This window comes from Centropristis striata, chromosome 16 (genome assembly GCF_030273125.1).
Source record: "Centropristis striata isolate RG_2023a ecotype Rhode Island chromosome 16, C.striata_1.0, whole genome shotgun sequence".
Classification (NCBI taxonomy): Eukaryota; Metazoa; Chordata; class Actinopteri; order Perciformes; family Serranidae; genus Centropristis; species Centropristis striata.
Window position 1 is genome coordinate 23,437,567 of NC_081532.1, and position 19,763 is coordinate 23,457,329.

General features: G+C 44.6%; 2 protein-coding genes across 2 annotated transcripts in view; both read right to left on the minus strand.

The window, feature by feature from the left end:
• Positions 1 to 8,926, minus strand: part of LOC131988618 (chromosome partition protein Smc-like) — an 83,026-nt gene extending 74,100 nt beyond the window's left edge. Inside the window, exon 1 of the mRNA XM_059353770.1 lies at positions 8,865 to 8,926. The gene's annotated coding sequence lies outside the window, so the exon portion shown is untranslated. The remainder of the gene's footprint in view (positions 1 to 8,864) is intronic.
• A 4,707-nt stretch (positions 8,927 to 13,633) lies between these two features.
• atg14 (autophagy related 14) lies at positions 13,634 to 19,742 on the minus strand. The gene is made up of 11 exons (XM_059352785.1): positions 18,958 to 19,742; positions 18,520 to 18,582; positions 18,373 to 18,415; positions 18,187 to 18,268; positions 17,594 to 17,831; positions 17,204 to 17,433; positions 16,874 to 16,991; positions 15,426 to 15,516; positions 15,219 to 15,304; positions 14,838 to 15,012; positions 13,634 to 14,634 (listed from the first exon to the last, which is right to left on the minus strand). Exons 1-11 carry the CDS (start codon positions 19,239 to 19,241, stop codon positions 14,512 to 14,514), a joined length of 1,533 nt encoding a protein of 510 aa, XP_059208768.1. The 5' UTR covers positions 19,242 to 19,742; the 3' UTR covers positions 13,634 to 14,511.
• Between the last annotated feature and the right edge of the window lie 21 nt (positions 19,743 to 19,763).

Genomic DNA, 19,763 nt, shown 5'->3' on the forward strand with positions numbered 1-19,763 from the left:
GAGTTTTGGGATATGTTAAAGGTGCCAAAAAGGCGATTCATTTGGACTAAAAATAATAATAATTCCTTCAATTTCAATAGGGTCCTCGCACCGTTAGTGCTCGGTCCCTAAAAACGGACCAATTACAATAGGGTCCTTGCACCGTTAGTGCTCGGTCCCTAACTAGGACTGCGCGCAGTACTGAACGGGCCCTCGCAGAGTGGAGCCGTCGGGGGAGGCGCCGTCGGGGTAGGCGCCGTCGGGGGAGGCGCTATGGGCTCAGTCCCTATGCGTACTAAATGGCGTGTCTCCTACCACTGTGCATGTGGTAGGTGTAAAACATGTTACTTGCTGTTGCCAGCAGGGGGCGCTATGACTGTGTGTCAATATTGACACGTGGGTGTATTCTGGGCTGGACCCTAATCACGTGTGTGAAATTTGGGACAGATTGGACAATGTATGGTCAAGTTATACAGTCTCGTGTGTTATGGCGAGACGCCATATTTTGGCGCCATGCCACGCCCACATAGTGTGATCGTCGGTAAAGATTGATACAACTTTTGATCCCAAAGGCATTGTGATGGTACTGACCAAGTTTGAAGTCCATGGGGTGAAATCTGTTGGAGGAGTTATGTAAAGTATGCAACGTGGTCATGTGAAGAAAGGGGGCGTGGATAAAGCATAAGGGGCGGGGCTTTACGAAATATTGTTCTTTGGAAGTGTTAAGGGCTGGACTCTGATGAAGCATGAGAAATTTGGACCCGATGGGACAAAGAATGGAGTAGTTCTAACAATCTCGTGTTTTATGGCGAGACGCCATATTTTGCCGCCATGCCACGCCCACATAGTGTGACCGTCGGTAAATCTTTATACAACTTTTGATCCCAAAGTCGTTGTGATGGTACTGACCAAGTTTGATGTAAATCGGGTGAAATCTGTAGGAGGAGTTCGTTAAAGTATGCAACGTGGAAATGGCGGAAATTCCATATAAAATCCAAGATGGCCGACTTCCTGTACATTTTAGAGTATGGGTTCTTGAGACTTTTTGGTGCGTCTTGCCATGATACATGTACGTACCAGATTTTGTGTCTCTACGACAAACCTGTGTGAGGGGCTGAATTCTAGGGGGCGCTAGTAGGTCATTTTGCCACGCCCATTTCTGAAAGCAATGAAATACGTAAATTTTCGCCACGATTGAATTTTGTGCCAAGTTTGGGGAGTTTTTGAATATGATAAAGGCCTCAAAAAGGCGATTCATTTGTCGAAATAATAATAATAATAACTAGGACTGCAAGCAGTACTGAACGGGCCCTCGCAGAGTGGAGCCGTCGGGGGAGGAGCCGTCAGGGGAGGACACGTCAGGCGCGGCGCTGTGGGCCCAGTTCCTATGCGTACCAAATCGTGTGTCTCCTACTACTCAGCTCAAAGTAGGTGTAAAACATGTTACTTGCTGTAGCCAGCAGGGGGCGCTATGACTGTGTGTGACTATTGACCCGTGGGTGTGTCCCGGGCTGGACCCTAATCACGTGTGTTAAATTTGGGACAGATTGGACAATGTATGGTCAAGTTATTCAGTCTGGTGTTAGATGGCGAGACGCCATATTTTGCCGCCATGCCACGCCCACATAGTGTGAGCTGCGGTAAAGATTTATACAACTTTTGATCCCAAAGGCCTTGTGATGCTACTGACCAAGTTTGAAGTCGATCGGGTAATATCTGTAGGAGGAGTTCGTTAAAGTATGCAACCTGGAAATGGGCAAAAACGATGACGAGTGCGAAATTCAATCCAAGATGGCCGACTTCCTGTACGTTTTCGGGTATGGGTTCTTGAGACTTTTTGGTGCGTCTTCCCATGATACATGTATGTACCAAATTTCGTGTGTGTACGTGAAAAAATCCTATATTGTGAGGCTCTTTTGAAATTTTCAAGGGGGCGCTAGTGAGTCATTTTGCAAAGTGCATTCCCGCAAATACCAGAATACGAAAATTTCACGAGAGATTGACGTATATTCCAAATATGGTGAGTTTTTGAATATGAGAAAGGCCCCAAAAAGGCGATTCATTACCCGGAAAAATAATAATAAAAAACGGACCAATTTCAATAGGGTCCTCGCACCGTTAGTGCTCGGTCCCTAATAATAGACGGACCAATTACAATAGGGTCCTCGCACCGTTAGTGCTCGGTCCCTAATAATCATTCGAAATACAATAGGGACCTCGCAGGTCGTTGCCTGCTCGGGCCCTAATAATCATTCGAAATACAATAGGGACCTCGCAGGTCATTGCCTGCTCGGGCCCTAATAACTAGGACTGCGCGCAGTACTAAACGGGCCCTCGCAGTACACGCGTGTCAGGGCATGCTGCCGTCGGGGTTTGTGCGTTACAGGGGCCAGTCTATACCACCCCTATGAATTTCATTGCCTTAAGTCTTATGGTCTGAGCACAGTGGCACTTATTAAATTAAACTGGTGCCAGAGCGCCACCTAGGGGCCGATCAATTAAATCTTTAAGGGTTATCCTCAGGAGGGTATTGACAATAAGTATACCAAGTTTGGTGTTAATCCAACCAACCGATTTGGAGATATAAAATACTTCTATTTAAAGAGCGCCACCTAGTGGTAATCGTCCAAAATTTTGCAGCGAGCCTCAGGGGCTCATGGGGAAGTAGTAACCTGAGTTTCATGTCATTCAGACACACGAATGAGGAGATATGCAACATTTCGTGTTTTGTGTTGAAAATAGCGCCACCTGCAGGAAGTTGTTATCTAATAACTTGAGTATTCTTTGGGTAATTAAAATTCTTTTAATAACTTTTTGTCATGAGGGTCCATAGATGCTCTGTGCAAAGTTTGGTGCAAAATGATGAAATTGCCTAGGAGGAGTTCGAAAAAGTAAGTTTGCGACATTTCGCGAATTTGCGAAAAAAAACGGTAGGCAAAAATGGGTGGCCTATGTCACGAGATTCAGCACGACTCAGTGAACGCGTGGGTATAAGTTTTTTTAATGTGCGATAAAGTATGTGGAAGTTATTAGCCTAAACGCACTTTCCATTATTACAGCGCCACCTAGTGGTGGAAATTCAGGATGACAATAGATTATAAAATTTTTCACCATGTGTGACTTATATTTAAAGTTTCATGAGTTTTGGGGTATGTTCAGGCAGTGAAATATGCGATCATTTGGGAAGAAGAATAATAATAAAAATAAAAATAAAAAGAATAATCATTCGAAATACAATAGGGACCTCGCAGGTCGTTGCCTGCTCGGGCCCTAAAAATAAAGTACACGCGCGTCGGGGCATGCTTCCGTCGGGGTTTGTGCGTTACAGGGGCCAGTCTATACCACCCCTATGAATTTCATTGCCTTAAGTGTTATGGTCTGGGCACAGTGGCACTTATTAAAATAAACTGCCGCCAGAGCGCCACCTAGGGGCCGATCAATAAAACCTTCAAGGGTTATCCTCAGGAGGGCATTGACAATAAGTATACTAAGTTTGGTGTTAATCCGACCAACCGATGTAGAGATATAAAATACTTCAATTTAAAGAGCGCCACCTAGTGGTAATCGGCCAAAATTTTGCAGCGAGCCTCAGGGGTTCATGGGGAAGTAGTAACCTGAGTTTCATGTCATTCAGACACACCAATGTGGAGATATGCAACACTTGTGTTGATAATAGCGCCACCTGCAGGAAGTTGTTATTTAATAACTTGAGTATTCTTTGGGTAATCAAAATTCTTTTAATAACTTTTTGTCATGAGGGTCCATAGATGCTGTGTGCAAAGTTTGGTGCAAAACGATGAAATTGCCTAGGAGGAGTTCGAAAAAGTAGGTTTGCGACATTTCGCGAATTTGCGGAAAAAAACGGTAGGCGAAAATGGGAGTGGCCTATATCACGAGATTCAGCACAACCCAGTGAACGCGTGGATATAAGTTTTTTGAATGTGTGATAAAGTATGTGGAAGTTACTAGCCTAAACGCACTTTCCTTTATTATAGCGCCACCTAGTGGTGGAAATTCAGGATGACAATGGATTATAAAATTTTTCACCATGTGTGACTTATATTCAAAGTTTCATGAGTTTTGGGGTATGTTCAGGCAGTGAAAAATGCAATCATTTGGGTACGAGAATAATAATAATAATAATAAAAAAAAAAATAAATAATCATTCGAAATACAATAGGGACCTCGCAGGTCGTTGCCTGCTCGGGCCCTAACTAGGACTGCGCGCAGTACTGAACGGGCCCTCGCAGTACACGCGTGTCGGGGCATGCTGCCGTCAGGGTTTGTGCGTTACAGGGGCCAGTCTATACCACCCCTATGAATTTCATTGCCTTAAGTCTTATGGTCTGGGCACAGTGCCAAATATCAAATTAGACTGCCACCAGAGCGCCACCTAGGGGCGGATCAATAAAACCTTCAACGGTTATCCTCAGGAGCGCATTGACAGTAAGTATACCAAGTTTTGTGTTAATCCGACCAATCGATTTGGAGATATAAAATACTTCAATTTAAAGAGCGCCACCTAGTGGTCATGGGCCAAATTTTTGCAGCGAGCCTCAGGAGCTCATGGGGAAGTAGTAACCTGAGTTTCATGTCATTCAGACTCACCAATGTGGAGATATGCAACACTTCGTCTTTTGTGTTGAAAATAGCGCCACCTGCAGGAAGTTGTTATTTAATAACTTGAGTATTCTTTGGGTAATCAAAATTCTTTTAATAACTTTTTGTCATGAGGGTCCATAGATGCTGTGTGCAAAGTTTGGTGCAAAACGATGAAATTGCCTAGGAGGAGTTCGAAAAAGTAGGTTTGCGACATTTCGCGCATTTGCGAAAAAAAACTCCAGGCGAATATGGGCGTGGCTTATATCACGAGATTCAGCACAACTCAGTGAACGCGTGGATATAAGTTTTTTAAATGTGCGATAAAGTATGTGGGAGTTATTAGTCAAAACGCACTTTCCTTTATTATAGCGCCACCTAGTGGTGGAAATTCAGGATGACAATAGATTATAAAATTTTTCACCAGTTGTGAGTTATATTTAAAGTTTCATGAGTTTTGGGGTATGTTCAGGCAGTGAAATATGCGATCATTTTGGACAAAGAATAAAAATAATAATAATAATAATAATAAACTAGGACTGCGCGCAGTACTGAACGGGCCCTCGCAGTCCACGCGTGTCGGGGCATGCTGCCGTCAGGGTTTGTGCGTTACAGGGGCCAGTCTATACCACCCCTATGAATTTCATTGCCTTAAGTCTTATGGTCTGGGCACAGTGGCACTTATTAAATTAAACTGCTGCCAGAGCGCCACCTAGGGGCCGATCAATAAAATCTTCAAGGGTTATCCTCAGGAGGGCATTGACAATAAGTATCCCAAGTTTGGTGTTAATCCGACAAAACGATGTGGAGATATAAAATACTTCAATTAAAAGAGCGCCACCTAGTGGTCATCGGCCAAAATTTTGCAGAGAGCCTCAGGGGCTCATGGGGAAGTAGTAACCTGAGTTTCATGTCATTCAGACACACCAATGTGGAGATATGCAACACTTTGTGTTTTGTGTTGAAAATAGCGCCACCTGCAGGAAGTTGTTATTTAATAACTTGAGTATTCTTTGGGTAATCAAAATTCTTTTAATAACTTTTTGTCATGAGGGTCCATAGATGCTGTGTGCAAAGTTTGGTGCAAAACGATGAAATTGCCTAGGAGGAGTTCGAAAAAGTAGGTTTGCGACATTTCGCGAATTTGCGAAAAAAAACGGTAGGCGAAAATGGGAGTGGCCTATATCACGAGATTCAGCACAACTCAGTGAACGCGTGGATATAAGTTTTTTGAATGTGCGATAAAGTATGTGGGAGTTATTAGCCAAAACGCACTTTCCTTTATTATAGCGCCACCTAGTGGTGGAAATTCAGGATGACAATAGATTATAAAATTTTTCGCCAGGTATGACTTATATTTAAAGTTTCGTGAGTTTTGGGGTATGTTCAGGCATTGAAAAATGCGATCATTTGGGGGGAAGAAAAATAAAAATAAAAAGAATAATCATTAGAAATACAATAGGGACCTCGCAGGTCGTTGCCTGCTCGGGCCCTAATAATCATTCGAAATACAATAGGGACCTCGCAGGTCGTTCCTGCTCGGGCCCTAATAATCATTCGAAATACAATAGGGACCTCGCAGGTCGTTGCCTGCTCGGGCCCTAATAAATAAACATTCGAAATACAATAGGGACCTCGCAGGTCGTTGCCTGCTCGGGCCCTAATAATAAAAAGAATAAACATTCGAAATACAATAGGGACCTCGCAGGTCGTTGCCTGCTCGGGCCCTAATAAAGAAACATTCGAAATACAATAGGGACCCCGCAGGTCGTTGCCTGCTCGGGCCCTAATAATAAATAAACATTCGAAATACAATAGGGACCTCGCAGGTCGTTGCCTGCTTGGGCCCTAATAATCATTCGAAATACAATAGGGACCTCGCAGGTCGTTGCCTGCTCGGGCCCTAATAACAAATAAATCAACAAATAAACAGAGGATTCATTTTTTTAAAAACATTGTGCCAGGAAAATGTTTGAACATGAGATGTTTCATGTTATTACATTTTAATTTTTTTGCATTTAATAGTTTTTTATTTTTTTAAATATTATTTTACACTTTTTCATGCACTAATATTTATATGTTTATTTATTATTTTAAAGCTGACAATGTTACAATTCATTAAAAAAACATTTTCTATCATATTTTGTTTATACATTTAGAGGTATTGATGACATCACACTGACTGATTATTGATTATTATTATTATTATAATTGATTATTATTATTGATGATCAGTAGAGTCACCTCGTGTGCTGAGTTCCGGCGTTTCAGTCGGAGATGAGCTGTTGGCAGCCGGGAACGCTGCAAAGAAAACGCTATTTTGTGTTTAACTCGTTTGATTCAATAGTATTTTAAATAAGTTTTCTGCTTCGTTTCATTAAAAACTTTAAAATGAGATTATTAACTTTAAAGTCCAGAGCATGTTATAAACATGTAATAACTAATTAATAACACTGTGGCTAAGTCTGTTATTGATCGATTATTACACGTTAATAAACTGATAACAAAAGAATCTGACCTGAAGTCTGTTTCATCATCAACATCAGCTCCTCGAGCAGAGACTCAGAGTGACACACACGCAGCGCCAGCACTGCACACACATACACACACACACACACACACACACACACACACACACACACTTTAACACTTGTATTTGCCACTGCATCATGCTGCTGCTGCATCATGCTGCTGCTGCAGCTGCTGCCTAAATATCAGTTAGTTTGATGAGTCTGATGAAGAAGATGATGATGATGACCTGCATTCTTCCTCCTCAGCTGCTCCACTGTGCTCTCACTCGCCCTCAGTCTCGTCTGCAGGAATGGAAGCTCTGCAGCCAGAGCTACACACACACGCACAAACAAATTAAAAAAATTAAATATCTGAAAAAATAATTAAATTCAAATGTAATAAAGATTAACATAAATAAAATTGAAAATTAAAATAAATAAATGGAGGATTTTAGCAGAACTACAAATTACAAAACCTTTCCACTTGGATGCCTCAAGGATCAGTGCTAGGCCCCCTTATCTTCTCAGTCTACACCACCTCACTTGGTTCAATCATCCTCCATCATGGCTTCACATACCATTGTTACACCGATGACACCCAGCTGTTCCTGTCCTTGCCGGCAAACGACCCCAGAGTCTCGGCTCGTATCTCTGCTTGCTGATATCTCCACATGATGACAGAACATCACCTTCAGCTTAACCTCTCAAAGACGGAGCTCCTCGTCATCCCACCCTGTCCCGCCTTATATCAGCCTATCAATCTTCAGCTTGGATCCATCCAACTCGTCCCGCAAGCTCTGCAGGGAACCTGGGTGTCATGACTAATGACAAACTGACCTTCAAGGTTCATATGTCCTCAATTGCCCGATCTTGTCAATTCTCCCTGTACAACATCAGGAAAATCAGACCCTACCTGACCGAGCAATCCACACAACTCCTGGTTCAGGCCCTTGTGTCATCACATTTAGACTACTGCAACTCTCTACTGGCAGGTGTTCCTGCTGCACCACCAAGCCTCTGCAGATGATCCGTCTGGTCTTCAACCAGCCCAGGAGAGCACATGTCACTCCGCTCCTCATCTCTCTGGCTCCCGGTCGCAGCATCATCACGTCAAAGACTTGTCTCTGTCTACAGACAGCAGCAAAGCTCCTGCTTATCTGAATTCCTTTGCTCAGGTCCACAAACCCTCCCGCCCACTAGCTCTTCCAGTGAAAGACGTCTGGCTCCTCAGCTGCTGAAAGGCTCTATGTCTCAAACCAGACTCTTCTCCTCTGTAGTGCCCCTGTGGTGGAACCAACTTCCAAACTCCATCCGATCTGCTGAGTCCTTTAAGAAGAGACTGAAGACCCAACTCTTTACTGAACACCTTCACTCTTGATCTACACAGATGAAACAATAAGTATCTCACTGACCGCTATGTTACGTCCTGATGGACTCAGACTGAACCACGGCACTCTTGCTATGTTTCTTGACTTCATCTTTGCTTGTGTTGTATTAACTGTCATTGTCGCTTTGGATGGAAGTGTCTGATGAATGACATTGTAGATTGAAGAATTTTAAACAAAGGTGAAAAAAATAAAGAAGCAAATTCAAACCGAAATATGAAAATTATTATTATATTATAATATTACATCTATTTATGAATCAGCTGAAGAGTAATTATGCAAATCATTTCACGTTTTGGGCCAAAGTGAAAGAGTGAAGCAGTGAAACATCCGTTAATGTGAAAACAAGAGAATAAACAGCTAGTGTGTTTGTTTGTTTGTTTAATCTCACCTGAGTTCTTCCTCTGCAGCTCGTCCACGGAGCTGTCACTCACGTTCAGTCTGAGCTGAAGCGTCCAGACTTTAGATTCAAACTCTGAAGATCACAAACACAGGAAACATCAACAACAACAACATCAACAACAACATTAACAGCTGTTTGTTTGTGCTTCATAGTTCATTTTCCTCCTAGTCTGAACTGGAACTTCATTGATCCTCACAGTTCATCAGTTTCATCACACCAGCATCAGCTGGTGCTAACTGGGTAATATGCTAACATGCTAACAGGCTAACATGCTAATGTTAATGAGGAGCTGAATGCAGAGAGCAACAGTAAGAGTAAGTTAAACATTTAGATTTCATAATTTGAGTTTTAAGTTTCTGAGAAAAATACATATTTTATAGAAAGTAAAAAAGTTTAAAAAGATTTCAGAAAATATAGAGATAATAATCATAATAGTTGTTTTGTTGTTATTGTCACAGACTCGTACCTACATTGTTGTTGTTATTATTATTTGAATTATTGTTGCTGTTGTTATTATTGTTGTTATTACTGTTATTGTTTTTATTATTATTGGTGTTGTTGTTATTGTTGTTGCTATTATTGTTGTTGTTGTTACCGCTGCTCTGCTCCTGCAGCTCCTCCACCGTCTTCCTCAGATCAGAGTTCAGCTTCCTGTCTGCCTCTGTCCTCGTCCCTGTGTCCCTCAGGTGCTGCTCCTGTTGGACAGATGTCTCCTTCAGGACATCCAGGATGCGTCTCTGCTGCTCTGCCTCTAGCTCGCCGTCCCTCAGCCGGCTCTCCAGGCCGCGCAGCACCTGCCGCTGCCGCACCTCCACCGCCATAAGGCCCAGGACCAGCTCCCTCAGCCCCCGCAGCTCGTCCCACAGGACCTCCAGGGGGACACCGTCCTCCCCGGTCATCACAGCATCCTCCCCCGTCCTCACAGCGTCCTCCTGCAGAACAGAGTCCTCTGTCCGTCCCTGACTGACAGTTGGAGACAAACAGAAAAACAGCAGAAATAGAAGCGGAGCCATGGACTTCATCCTGAAACCAAAACCTGCTGAACATAAGTCCAACAGCTTATATGCACACACAAACACACACACACACACACACACCCTAATCTTGGTGAAAGCCTGCACTATGGTCCAATGAGTAGACTCAAACACTTTTTTTCTTCCTTCAATCAGGAAAATCTGCATTTTATAGAAGCATGAATGTTTATTTTTGGTCTTTTCTTCTTTTTTTGTGACTGAGGCCCCGTTTACACGAGGACGCTCGCGGGTAAAAACGACAAAATATTTTATCGGAAGTGCCTTTCGTTTAGACGGTGACGGCGTTTTGGGGGCTTAAAAACGCAAAAATCTCAAACCACCTTCCAAAGTGGAAAAGTTAAATACGCTCCGCCGTAGCGTGTCAGTCTACACTGACAAGATGCAAAACTCTGCTCAGATCTGCTCACGTCACGTATGTGTTTACGTCACATACATGCTCCAGTATAGGAAAATAAACAAACGTGGGATTATTTCCATGCGTCGGACCTTCAAGCTGCTCTGGCAGCTCTAGTAAACTGACAGGAGTCTTTCCACCAAATGTACAGGATATGTACAGATAGTATTAGTGAACAGAGAAGGATCTGGAATTACCTCTATCACATTTTGGATGCAGCAATTCGTCGGAGGCGAGCCAGACTGCTGTGAACGAGACCTGGGAGATCTAGTGGATGGTGGAGAACTTTGTGGAAGGATTAGCTGATGAAAATGTGTGGCATGAAAACTTCTGCATGCCCAAAGATGCTCTTATCGCTTTAAGTGATGCCGCCTGGCATGCATACAATCGAATTTCACACACTTTTGAGTCACCGTATGCACGCAGATTTCCTCTCGAAAATGCTCGTCTAAACGAGGGATAAAAAGTGAAGACGCGACGCCTCTTCTGTTCAGACCGTCCTCAAGCTCCACAAAGCCTCAAGCTCCACAAAAAGATTCAGATGGACTTTAGCAAGTTGAGAAGATTAATCTGCCAGACATTTAACGCAGGTTAGTTTAGTTTAATGTTTCACTTCAGGTCGTTTAGTTTTAATCACTCCAGATGTCTCAGCTGCTGTTTACCATTTTAATCATGAACTTTTAAGTTAAACCACCTGAAAAGAGCTGAGATTCAAATGGAAATGACGTGAACATGATCTTTGGTTGAGGAACAGAAGCTCCACAAAGTCCTGCTGCTTCTGATCTCCAGTGTCTCTAACAGTGTCCCTACTATCTGATCCTCAGTGTCTCTAACAGTGACCGTACCATCAGATCCAGTTTCTCTAACAGTCACCCTACCATCTGATCATCAGTGTCTCTAACAGTGACCCTAACATCTGATCGTCAGAGTCTCTAACAGTCACCCGACCATCTGATCCTCAGTGTCTTTAACAGTCACCCTACCATCTGATCCTCAGTGTGTCTAACAGTGACCCTACCATCTGACCCTCAGTGTCTCCAACAATGACCAACCATCTGACCCAGTGTATCTAACAGTGACCCTACCATCAGATCCAGTTTCTCTAACAGTGACCCTACCATCTGATCATCAGTGTCTCTAACAGTGACCCTTCCATCTGATCCTCAGTGTCTCTAACAGTGACCCTACAATCTGATCCTCAGTGTCTCTAACAGTGACCTTACCATCTGATCCTCAGTGTCTCTAACAGTGACCCTACCATCTGATCCTCAGTGTCTCTAACAGTGACCCTACCATCTGACCCAGTGTCTCTAACAGTGACCTTACCATCTGATCCTCAGTGTCTCTAACAGTCACCCTACCATCTGATCCTCGGTGTCTATAACAGTGACCCTACCGTCTGACCCAGTGTCTCTAACACAGTGACCTTACCATCTGATCCTCAGTGTCTCTAACAGTGACCCTACCATCTGACCCAGTTTCTCTAACAGTGACCCTACCATCTGATCATCAGTGTCTCTAACAGTGACCCTTCCATCTGATCCTCAGTATCTCTAACAGTGACCCTACCATCTGATCCTCAGTGTCTCTACCAGTGACCTTACCATCTGATCCTCAGTGTCTCTAACAGTGACCCTACCATCTGATCCTCGGTGTCTCTAACAGTGACCCTACCATCTGACCCAGTGTCTCTAACAGTGACCCTACCATCTGACCCAGTGTCTCCAACAATAACCCTACCATCTGATCCAGTGTCTCTAACACAGTGACCTTACCATCTGATCCTCAGTGTCTCCAACAATAACCCTACCATCTGATCCAGTGTCTCTAACACAGTGACCTTACCATCTGATCATCAGTGTCTAACAGTGACCCCACCATCTGATCCAGTGTCTCTAACACGGTGACCCTATGCACTTGTTTCTCATAACGCGTTTGAAGTCTGTGTCTTATGTAAATATGTAACTGTATTTTGTGTTTGTTGCCTCTTGGCCAGGGCTCCATTGAAAAAGAGGTTCTTAATCTCAAAGGGAGAGTTCCTGTCTAAATAACGGTTAAATAAAATAATAGAAAATAAAAGTCTTATCCTCAGTGTCTCTACCAGTGACGCTACCATCTGATCCTCTAAATGGCGCAATGACTCCAGATGGGGACACGGAGGACTGGAGACCAGATGCAGCAGGATCCTATCAGTGACCTGAGGAGTCTTTGATCAGTTCGTGGTCCTCGGAGGATAAACCTTCAGACTTGAATTGGTCCTCTGGCTCCTTCAGGACCAGCACAAAGACAAAACTCCTGAAATATAATTTTATTATGTTATAATAACCATAAAATAAAATGAACTAAGCTCTGCAGAAACAAAACTAACATCAGCTGATTTTAATATAACAACGTCATGTTTGTTGTTCTTCTTTGTCACATTTGTAGTTTTCGGTTTGTTTCTTCATTTACTCTGCAGCCGCATTCCAGACATAGCTAACGCGCTAACAGGCTAATCTGCAGCTCAGAGGGGCTCAACAGTCATGTGCACTCACTCTCATGTGTGCTGTGTAGATATTACTGGTCAGATTATCACACACGCACGCACACACACACACACACACACACAACGTTCTGCAGCAGATGTGACGTTCTGCAGCAGATATGTGACGTTCTGCAGAAGATATGTGACGTTCTGCAGAAGATATGTGACTTTCTGCAGCAGATATCTGACATTCTGCAGCAGGTATGTGACGTTCTGCAGCAGATATCTGACATTCTGCAGCAGGTATCTGACGTCCTTTGTGTTCTGTGTGATTGTGAGCTGGCGCTGATTGATCATAGAGTAAGATGTGATGTGACTCTGTGGAGAACAGAAGAAGCTTAAAATGATCCTGGAGTTTAGTTCAGGAAGCAGCTTCAGCTGTTCCAAAGGCTCTGAAGAACATCACAAGTTCTGAAGTGCTTTTGGGCCCAGTGAGGTCCAGGTGCTGGACAGGGTCACCCCGAGCCAGGTCCTTTCTGTGTGTAAACTCAGAACCTCTCAGAACCACTGAGACAGCAGAGAGACACCAATAGGAACCAGAATCTCTCCGTTCTGTTTCAGCGTTTCGCTGCCGTCCTGTGGTCCAGAAACTGGGTTTCTCTGCTCGTTTCCTGGACTTTAAGATCCAGAACATGGTGGCGAGCTACGACGTCTGTTTCCCCATCAGATTGGAGGGACTGGTGCTCACACACCAGCAGTTCAGCAGGTACACATAAATACACACACACACACACACACACACACACACACACACACACACACACACACACAAAGAATAAAATCAAAAAAGAGAAACTTGAGAATCTTCAGTTTCCAAAAATCAGAAAACAGATTTTACTTTATTTTGAATCATTTTGACACAGAAACTTTAAAACACATTTCAAACATCCCAGAATTCAGTCTGTAAACAGGGATCACCATGGCAACCGCTCTGTCTCCACGGCAACAGAGTTCAGTTTGTCGTTGCCACGCGGACGAATAAAAAACAAAAAAAAAACAAAACAGGAAGTTTCCCTTTGTGGAGGTCAGACAGACAGGTGGAGACAGACAGGTCAGCAGAGAGACAGACAGGTGGAGAGACAGACAGGTCAGCAAGGAGACACACAGGTGGAGAGACAGACAGGAGGAGACAGACAGATGGAGAGACAGACTGGTGGAGACAGAGAAACAGACAGGTCAGCAGAGAGACAAACGGGTGGAGAGAGATAGGTGGAGAAACAGACAGGTCAGCAGAGAGACAGACAGGTGGAGAGACAGACAGGCAGAAAGAGACAGGCAGAAAGACAGACGGGTAGAGAGACAGACAGGCAGAGAGACAGACAGGTGGACAGGAGCTCATTAACATGTAATAAATGCTTAATAAACATATTTTATATCGCAGCTGTTTGAGACTGATTGGTCGGTGATGACATACTGAAGAACCAACAGGATCTTTTGAATTATTATTATAATTGGCTCTTTATGATTATTATTATTTATAAAAATAATAACATGCGATCATAAACATTTGTTACATGTTTAAATACTGGACAGTATTTATCTCCTGAAAACATGAAAACATGAACAGATGCTGGTGAGTTTATATTCTCATTGACCCCTGACCTCGGACCCCTGACCCAGTCCACAGTCTCCAGACCTGACCTGGTCCGGTTGGTTGGGTCGGGTCAGTCCGGTCCAGTCCATTCAGCGCTGTCCGGTGTAAGCTCTGAACCAGGAGGTGACGGACGCAGCAGCAGACGAGATCATTCCTCCTGTGTTAGCAGACGGCTGAGACACCTGGAGAGCACTCTGAGACAGATCCATAGACTGAGGAGGAGGAGGAGCAGGAGAGGAAGAGGAGAAGGAGGAGAGAGAGAGAGAGAGAGAGAGAGAGAGAGAGAGAGAGAGAGAGAGAGAGAGAGAGAGAGAGAGAGAGAGAGAGGAGGAGAGAGAAAAACAAGAAGAAAATTTTTGTTTCAGAGTTGTTGTTCCCCGGCAGTCTGTGTCCCTGTCCCCCATGGTCTGTGTACCTGAGATGGGATGTCACAGAAGCGAGGACTGGGCACCGTCTCCCAGTCCGTCCCCAGGTCCGTCTCCTCATCAGTCACCGCCTCATCCCCACTCTCCTCCGCCGGCCCTGCCGCCTCCGGCTCCACAAACTCCATCGACTCTTCCAGGTCAGCACTCACCTCGAACGGACCCGTCCTAGACCAGGACCAGAACCAGAAGGGAACAACAGAGACCAGTAAGAGAAAAACAGCTTCAGTTTATAAAACCAGAGATTCAGAATGAACATCTAACAAAACAAACTCAGACAGACGGACAGATAAACAGACAGACAGACAGGTAAACAGACAGACAAACAGACAGACAGGTAAACAGACAGACAAACAGACAGACAGGTGTCTCACCTGCCCAGGCTGTGGTTGTCTGGTGAGATCAGGAACATGATGTTCCTCAGGGTGTGGTGTGGGTGGAGCTTCTCACTGTCTACATGCTGAAACACAAGAGACACGTCTCAGTCCCCTTTAAATATACACTGTCCCCATGTGTCCCTCAGTGTCCCTCATGTCCCCTGTGTGTCCCTCATGTCCCCCCTGTGTCCCTGTGTCTCTGACCTGGGAGAAGCAGAGGTGCAGGGTGTTGGTGTTCAGTTTGCTCAGAGCTCTGGTGAAACGATATCTGCTCAGATTCTCTCCACAGAACTCACTGAGGACAGACAGGAGACACGTTAGACGCCTGTCTGTCTGTTTACCTGTCAATCTGTCTGTTTAAATGTCTGTTTGTCTGTCTGTCTATTTACCTGTCTGCCTGTCTACTAGGGTTGTGAACGATAAACTGATACAACCGGATATTCGGTTTAACAAGTGAGAGATACGGCTGCGTTGGTAGCAGCCTCCTCAATCGATACAAATCAGCCATGAATTCCAAGGTTAATCGGTAGAGTCATGGATCGGGTATCCCGAGCCTCCATGGGTCTCACCGGTCTCTCATAAGTTTCTTATTTTGCATCCCCACTTCCCTCACTTGTTTTAGTCCCACCCACTGGGGACGCATGGAGAGACACAGGGAAGCGAGAGAGGAAACGTTTTAAGAGACTTGAGACGTCCTCCCTCCGAAGCGCCACATGGAGCGACGTCAGTTTCTAATGATGGCTGCAGCGGATCACACCTGAAGCCGCTGTCAGTTGGCTTTAACAGCTGTAGACATGCACTAATAACAATAAGTGTTTTCTCTGTTTAACAAACAGCTGCACATGAATAACAACCTGCACTGTCTATTTATATTGTGAACTGTGTCCTGCTCAGGGACACGGGAATGCCTTTATATTATTAATTTTTTTAAATTATTGTTTACGTCTGTATATAGACGATCCTGGTGATAAATTCATTATTTAATATCCCAGAATATGATTGTGTCCACTGAAAACCTGCCAATGTTTTATTAGGTTAGATGATTTAGGGAAAATGTAAATTATGTCACTCAGATCAAACCTGCACTCAGTAATGATCAGCCTCACATGGAAATGACAAATGATGGATAACAGTTTCTTGCTGACAGACAGACTCTCTACTGTTTTGTTTTTTTACTTTAATAGTATCCATAATAAATCTGAATGGAGTAATAACAGGTCTTGAAAGGGAAAAAAGCTTCTAGAACGATTTTTCTTTACATTATTACAAATGTCGAAAGATGTTTGTGGTCTATTTGTTTTTCAGACCCACAATAAAAACTGTTTTTTAACTCCATGGCAAATCAGAAGATAGATAAAATATAAAACTTGTAAGTGACACACTATAAAATATCTACGACAAATATTAACCGCAGAATCAAATCAAATCGCATCGTTCTTACACTGTATCGATTCCTATCAAATCAGTCTGTAATAAAAGTATATTGTTTTTTAATCGAATCGTAACCTGTGTATCTAGATGTGAATTGAATGGTTTATCACAGACAGATGTGCAACCCGTCTACCCGTCTGTCTGTTTACCTGTCTGCCTTTTTGTCTCTATCTCTCTTTGCCTGCCTCTCTCTCTCTTCTGATTCTGTCTGCCTGTCTCACCTGTTGCAGAGCTTCTTGGGCAGGTTGACATCCAGGATGTGAGACAGGATGGTGACGAGCTGTGTGGCGTAGCAGAGCGCCGCGCTGATGGTGTGGGCGGGGTTAATGTGGTCCAGCTCTGCACGCGCGCACACACACACACACACACACACACACACACACACACACACACACACAGGGTTAAAGGTCAAGAACCTAAAAGTTTAAATTTCTACTTTTCAAAAAACAACAGAAACGCTTCAAATCATGAATCATACCCCAACCCTGATTGGTTCTTAATTTGGTCCTGATTGGTCCCTCCCTCCTACCTCGACTCTGATTGGTTCCTACCTGGGCCCTGATTGGTGCTCTTTTCCTCCACCCAGCTGTAGTAGGCGGAGCAGTCCCCATTGCTGGGCAGGGTGACGGGGGGTCCTGTGATGCTGATGCTGGTCTCTCCGTTCTGGTCGTCCCAGATCCAGCGTCCCGACAGGTAGGTGGTCCTCCGAGCCTCCGCCAGCTCGCTCACTGTGCTGGATGTCAGCGCCGGGTCGCACTCTGCCACCACGTCCGCAGGGTCTCTGAGGGACGCACACAGGGGCAAAGCTCAGAGGGTCAGAGTCACAGGTCAGAGGGTCACAGATCAGAGGGTCAGGGAGTCACAGGGGCAGAGGTTTCATCTCTTTCTTAACATTTTTAATTATGTGTCCCTCCCCAGGTGTCCTCCCCAGATTTCCCTACCTGCTGCACTGCTTGTCCTCCTGTGTGGGGAAGATGTATGTGGTGAGCTCCAGGATGTGTCCTCGTCTCAGAGCTGCCAGCTGGCTGAGACGACTCTGCAGCTCGCGACTGCGTCGGTCCAGGAGGTCGCCCAGACGACGATTGTGACGCTCAATCTTATCTCGCTTCTCCTGGTGACGACCTGCACGCCGCTGCAGCCGCTGGCTCTCCTCCTGAGAACGAAGTAGCACCTCCTTATCTGGAGAGGAGGAGGAGATGAGGAGAGGAGGAGGAGACAGAGGGAGGAGGAGGAAGAGGAGGAGACAGAGGGAGGAGGAGGGAGAGGAGGAGACAGAGGAAGGAGGAAAAGAGAAGGAGGAGAATAATAATATTGATGACTCAAACTTCATTTATCTTTTCAGTTATTTATTATGTTTACTCATTCACTACTTCTGCAGCTAATAATAATAAAATAGTCACAATAATACTTATAATATAAATAATAGTGACGATAATAAGAATGATTATTATTATAATAATACTATTATAAATAATAATATAAATAATAATGATAATAAAAATAATAATATAAAGTGCCAGACAGAAATACTCACCGCTCTTCACCTCCTCGTTGCCCCCGGCGACGGCCTCCTTCAGCTGCTCGATCTTCATCTTACATGACATGATCTTCCATTTCTGACCAGAATTATATAAAATATAATATAAAATAATAATTTTGACAGGAAGTGGTATCACATCTTCCTTCTGAACCTCTAAAACTTTCAGTTTTCATCACTCACCATCTCATCAGCCTGCAGCTTCCTGTCCATGTCCTCGATCACCCTGAGGACAGGAAGACGTCACACAGGTTATTATTTTTTATTATTAATTATTGTTTATTATTATTTACATGTGAACATTAAAATGAGCTGATTGATCAGTCTGACCTCTGCTGCAGCTGCTGCTTCTCCTCCTTCAGCTGCTTCAGACGCTCCAACTTCTCCACGTACCTGAGACACAAACAGGGACATCACATATCAGAAACCCCTATGGATCCCCAGAGACCCTTCTGAATCCCCTGGTGAGAGACAGGTAACCCTTCTGAGTCCCCCGGTGGACCAAAGAATCCCCCAGTGGATTTCAGAGACCCACGATGGATCACAGACACCCCCAGTCGATCTCAAAGATCCACGATGAATCAGAGACCCCCCCGTGGATCTCAGAGACCCCCGCTGGATCAAAGAAACCAGAGATCGGAGACCCCCCGCAGATCACAGAGATCACAGAGAGCCCCGGTGGATCCCGGTCTACCGGTCCCTGTCTCCAGGTGTACGGGTCCCTGTCTCCGGGTCTGTGGTTCTACCGGTCCCTGTCTCCGGGCCTACCTCTCCGTGCTCCTCCCGTCCAGGCAGCAGAAATCTCCGGCCAGGACGCAGCGGGCGCAGGTCAGTCGGCGGCGGGAGGTGCTGCAGAGCGGGCAGCGCTCCACCGCCACGTACAGGCCCTCCGCGTCGTCCACGGACTCCACCATCCTGCAGCCCGGGCCGGGGGGAGCCGGGCCGGGGGCAGCCGGGTGCGGGTGATGGGGGCGGACGGGCCTCCCGCCGGAGTGAGGGCCGGAGGACGAGGCGGGTCGGTCGGGTACGAGCGGAGGGAGCCCCGAGGCCATGAGCTAACAGCTAACAGGCTAAGCTAACCCGCTAAAGCTATAAACTCCGCGGCTAACTCGGCGCTTTCTAGCCGAGCATGGTGCTCCTCTGGCGGCTAGACGACCCGGCAGCTCGCTGACATGTTAATATTTCCACTAAATTAGGTTTAATAGGGCGGACTCTGTTTGATGTTTTTGTTTTGATGAGCGACGATGAGTCCGCCACTTCCGGTTTCCTCTCGAAACGTGACGGGTTTGTTTCAGGTTTGTTTATGTAAAGACGTCACAACGGTGGGCGGAGCTTAATATTTAAATTAAATACTAAAAACAACACTGCAATTAGATATATATAGTTTAAAAAATAACAAACACCTTAGCTTCAAAATTAATACATAAAAATAATAAAATTTAACCATCACATTTCAAAATAAAAAAAAATATAATATTCGGCATTTCATAATTCTGACTTTTATTAGCTTAAACAGAAACAGAAACATCAGAAGTAAATGTTTAATATATAATATAGGTCTGAAATATAATAGT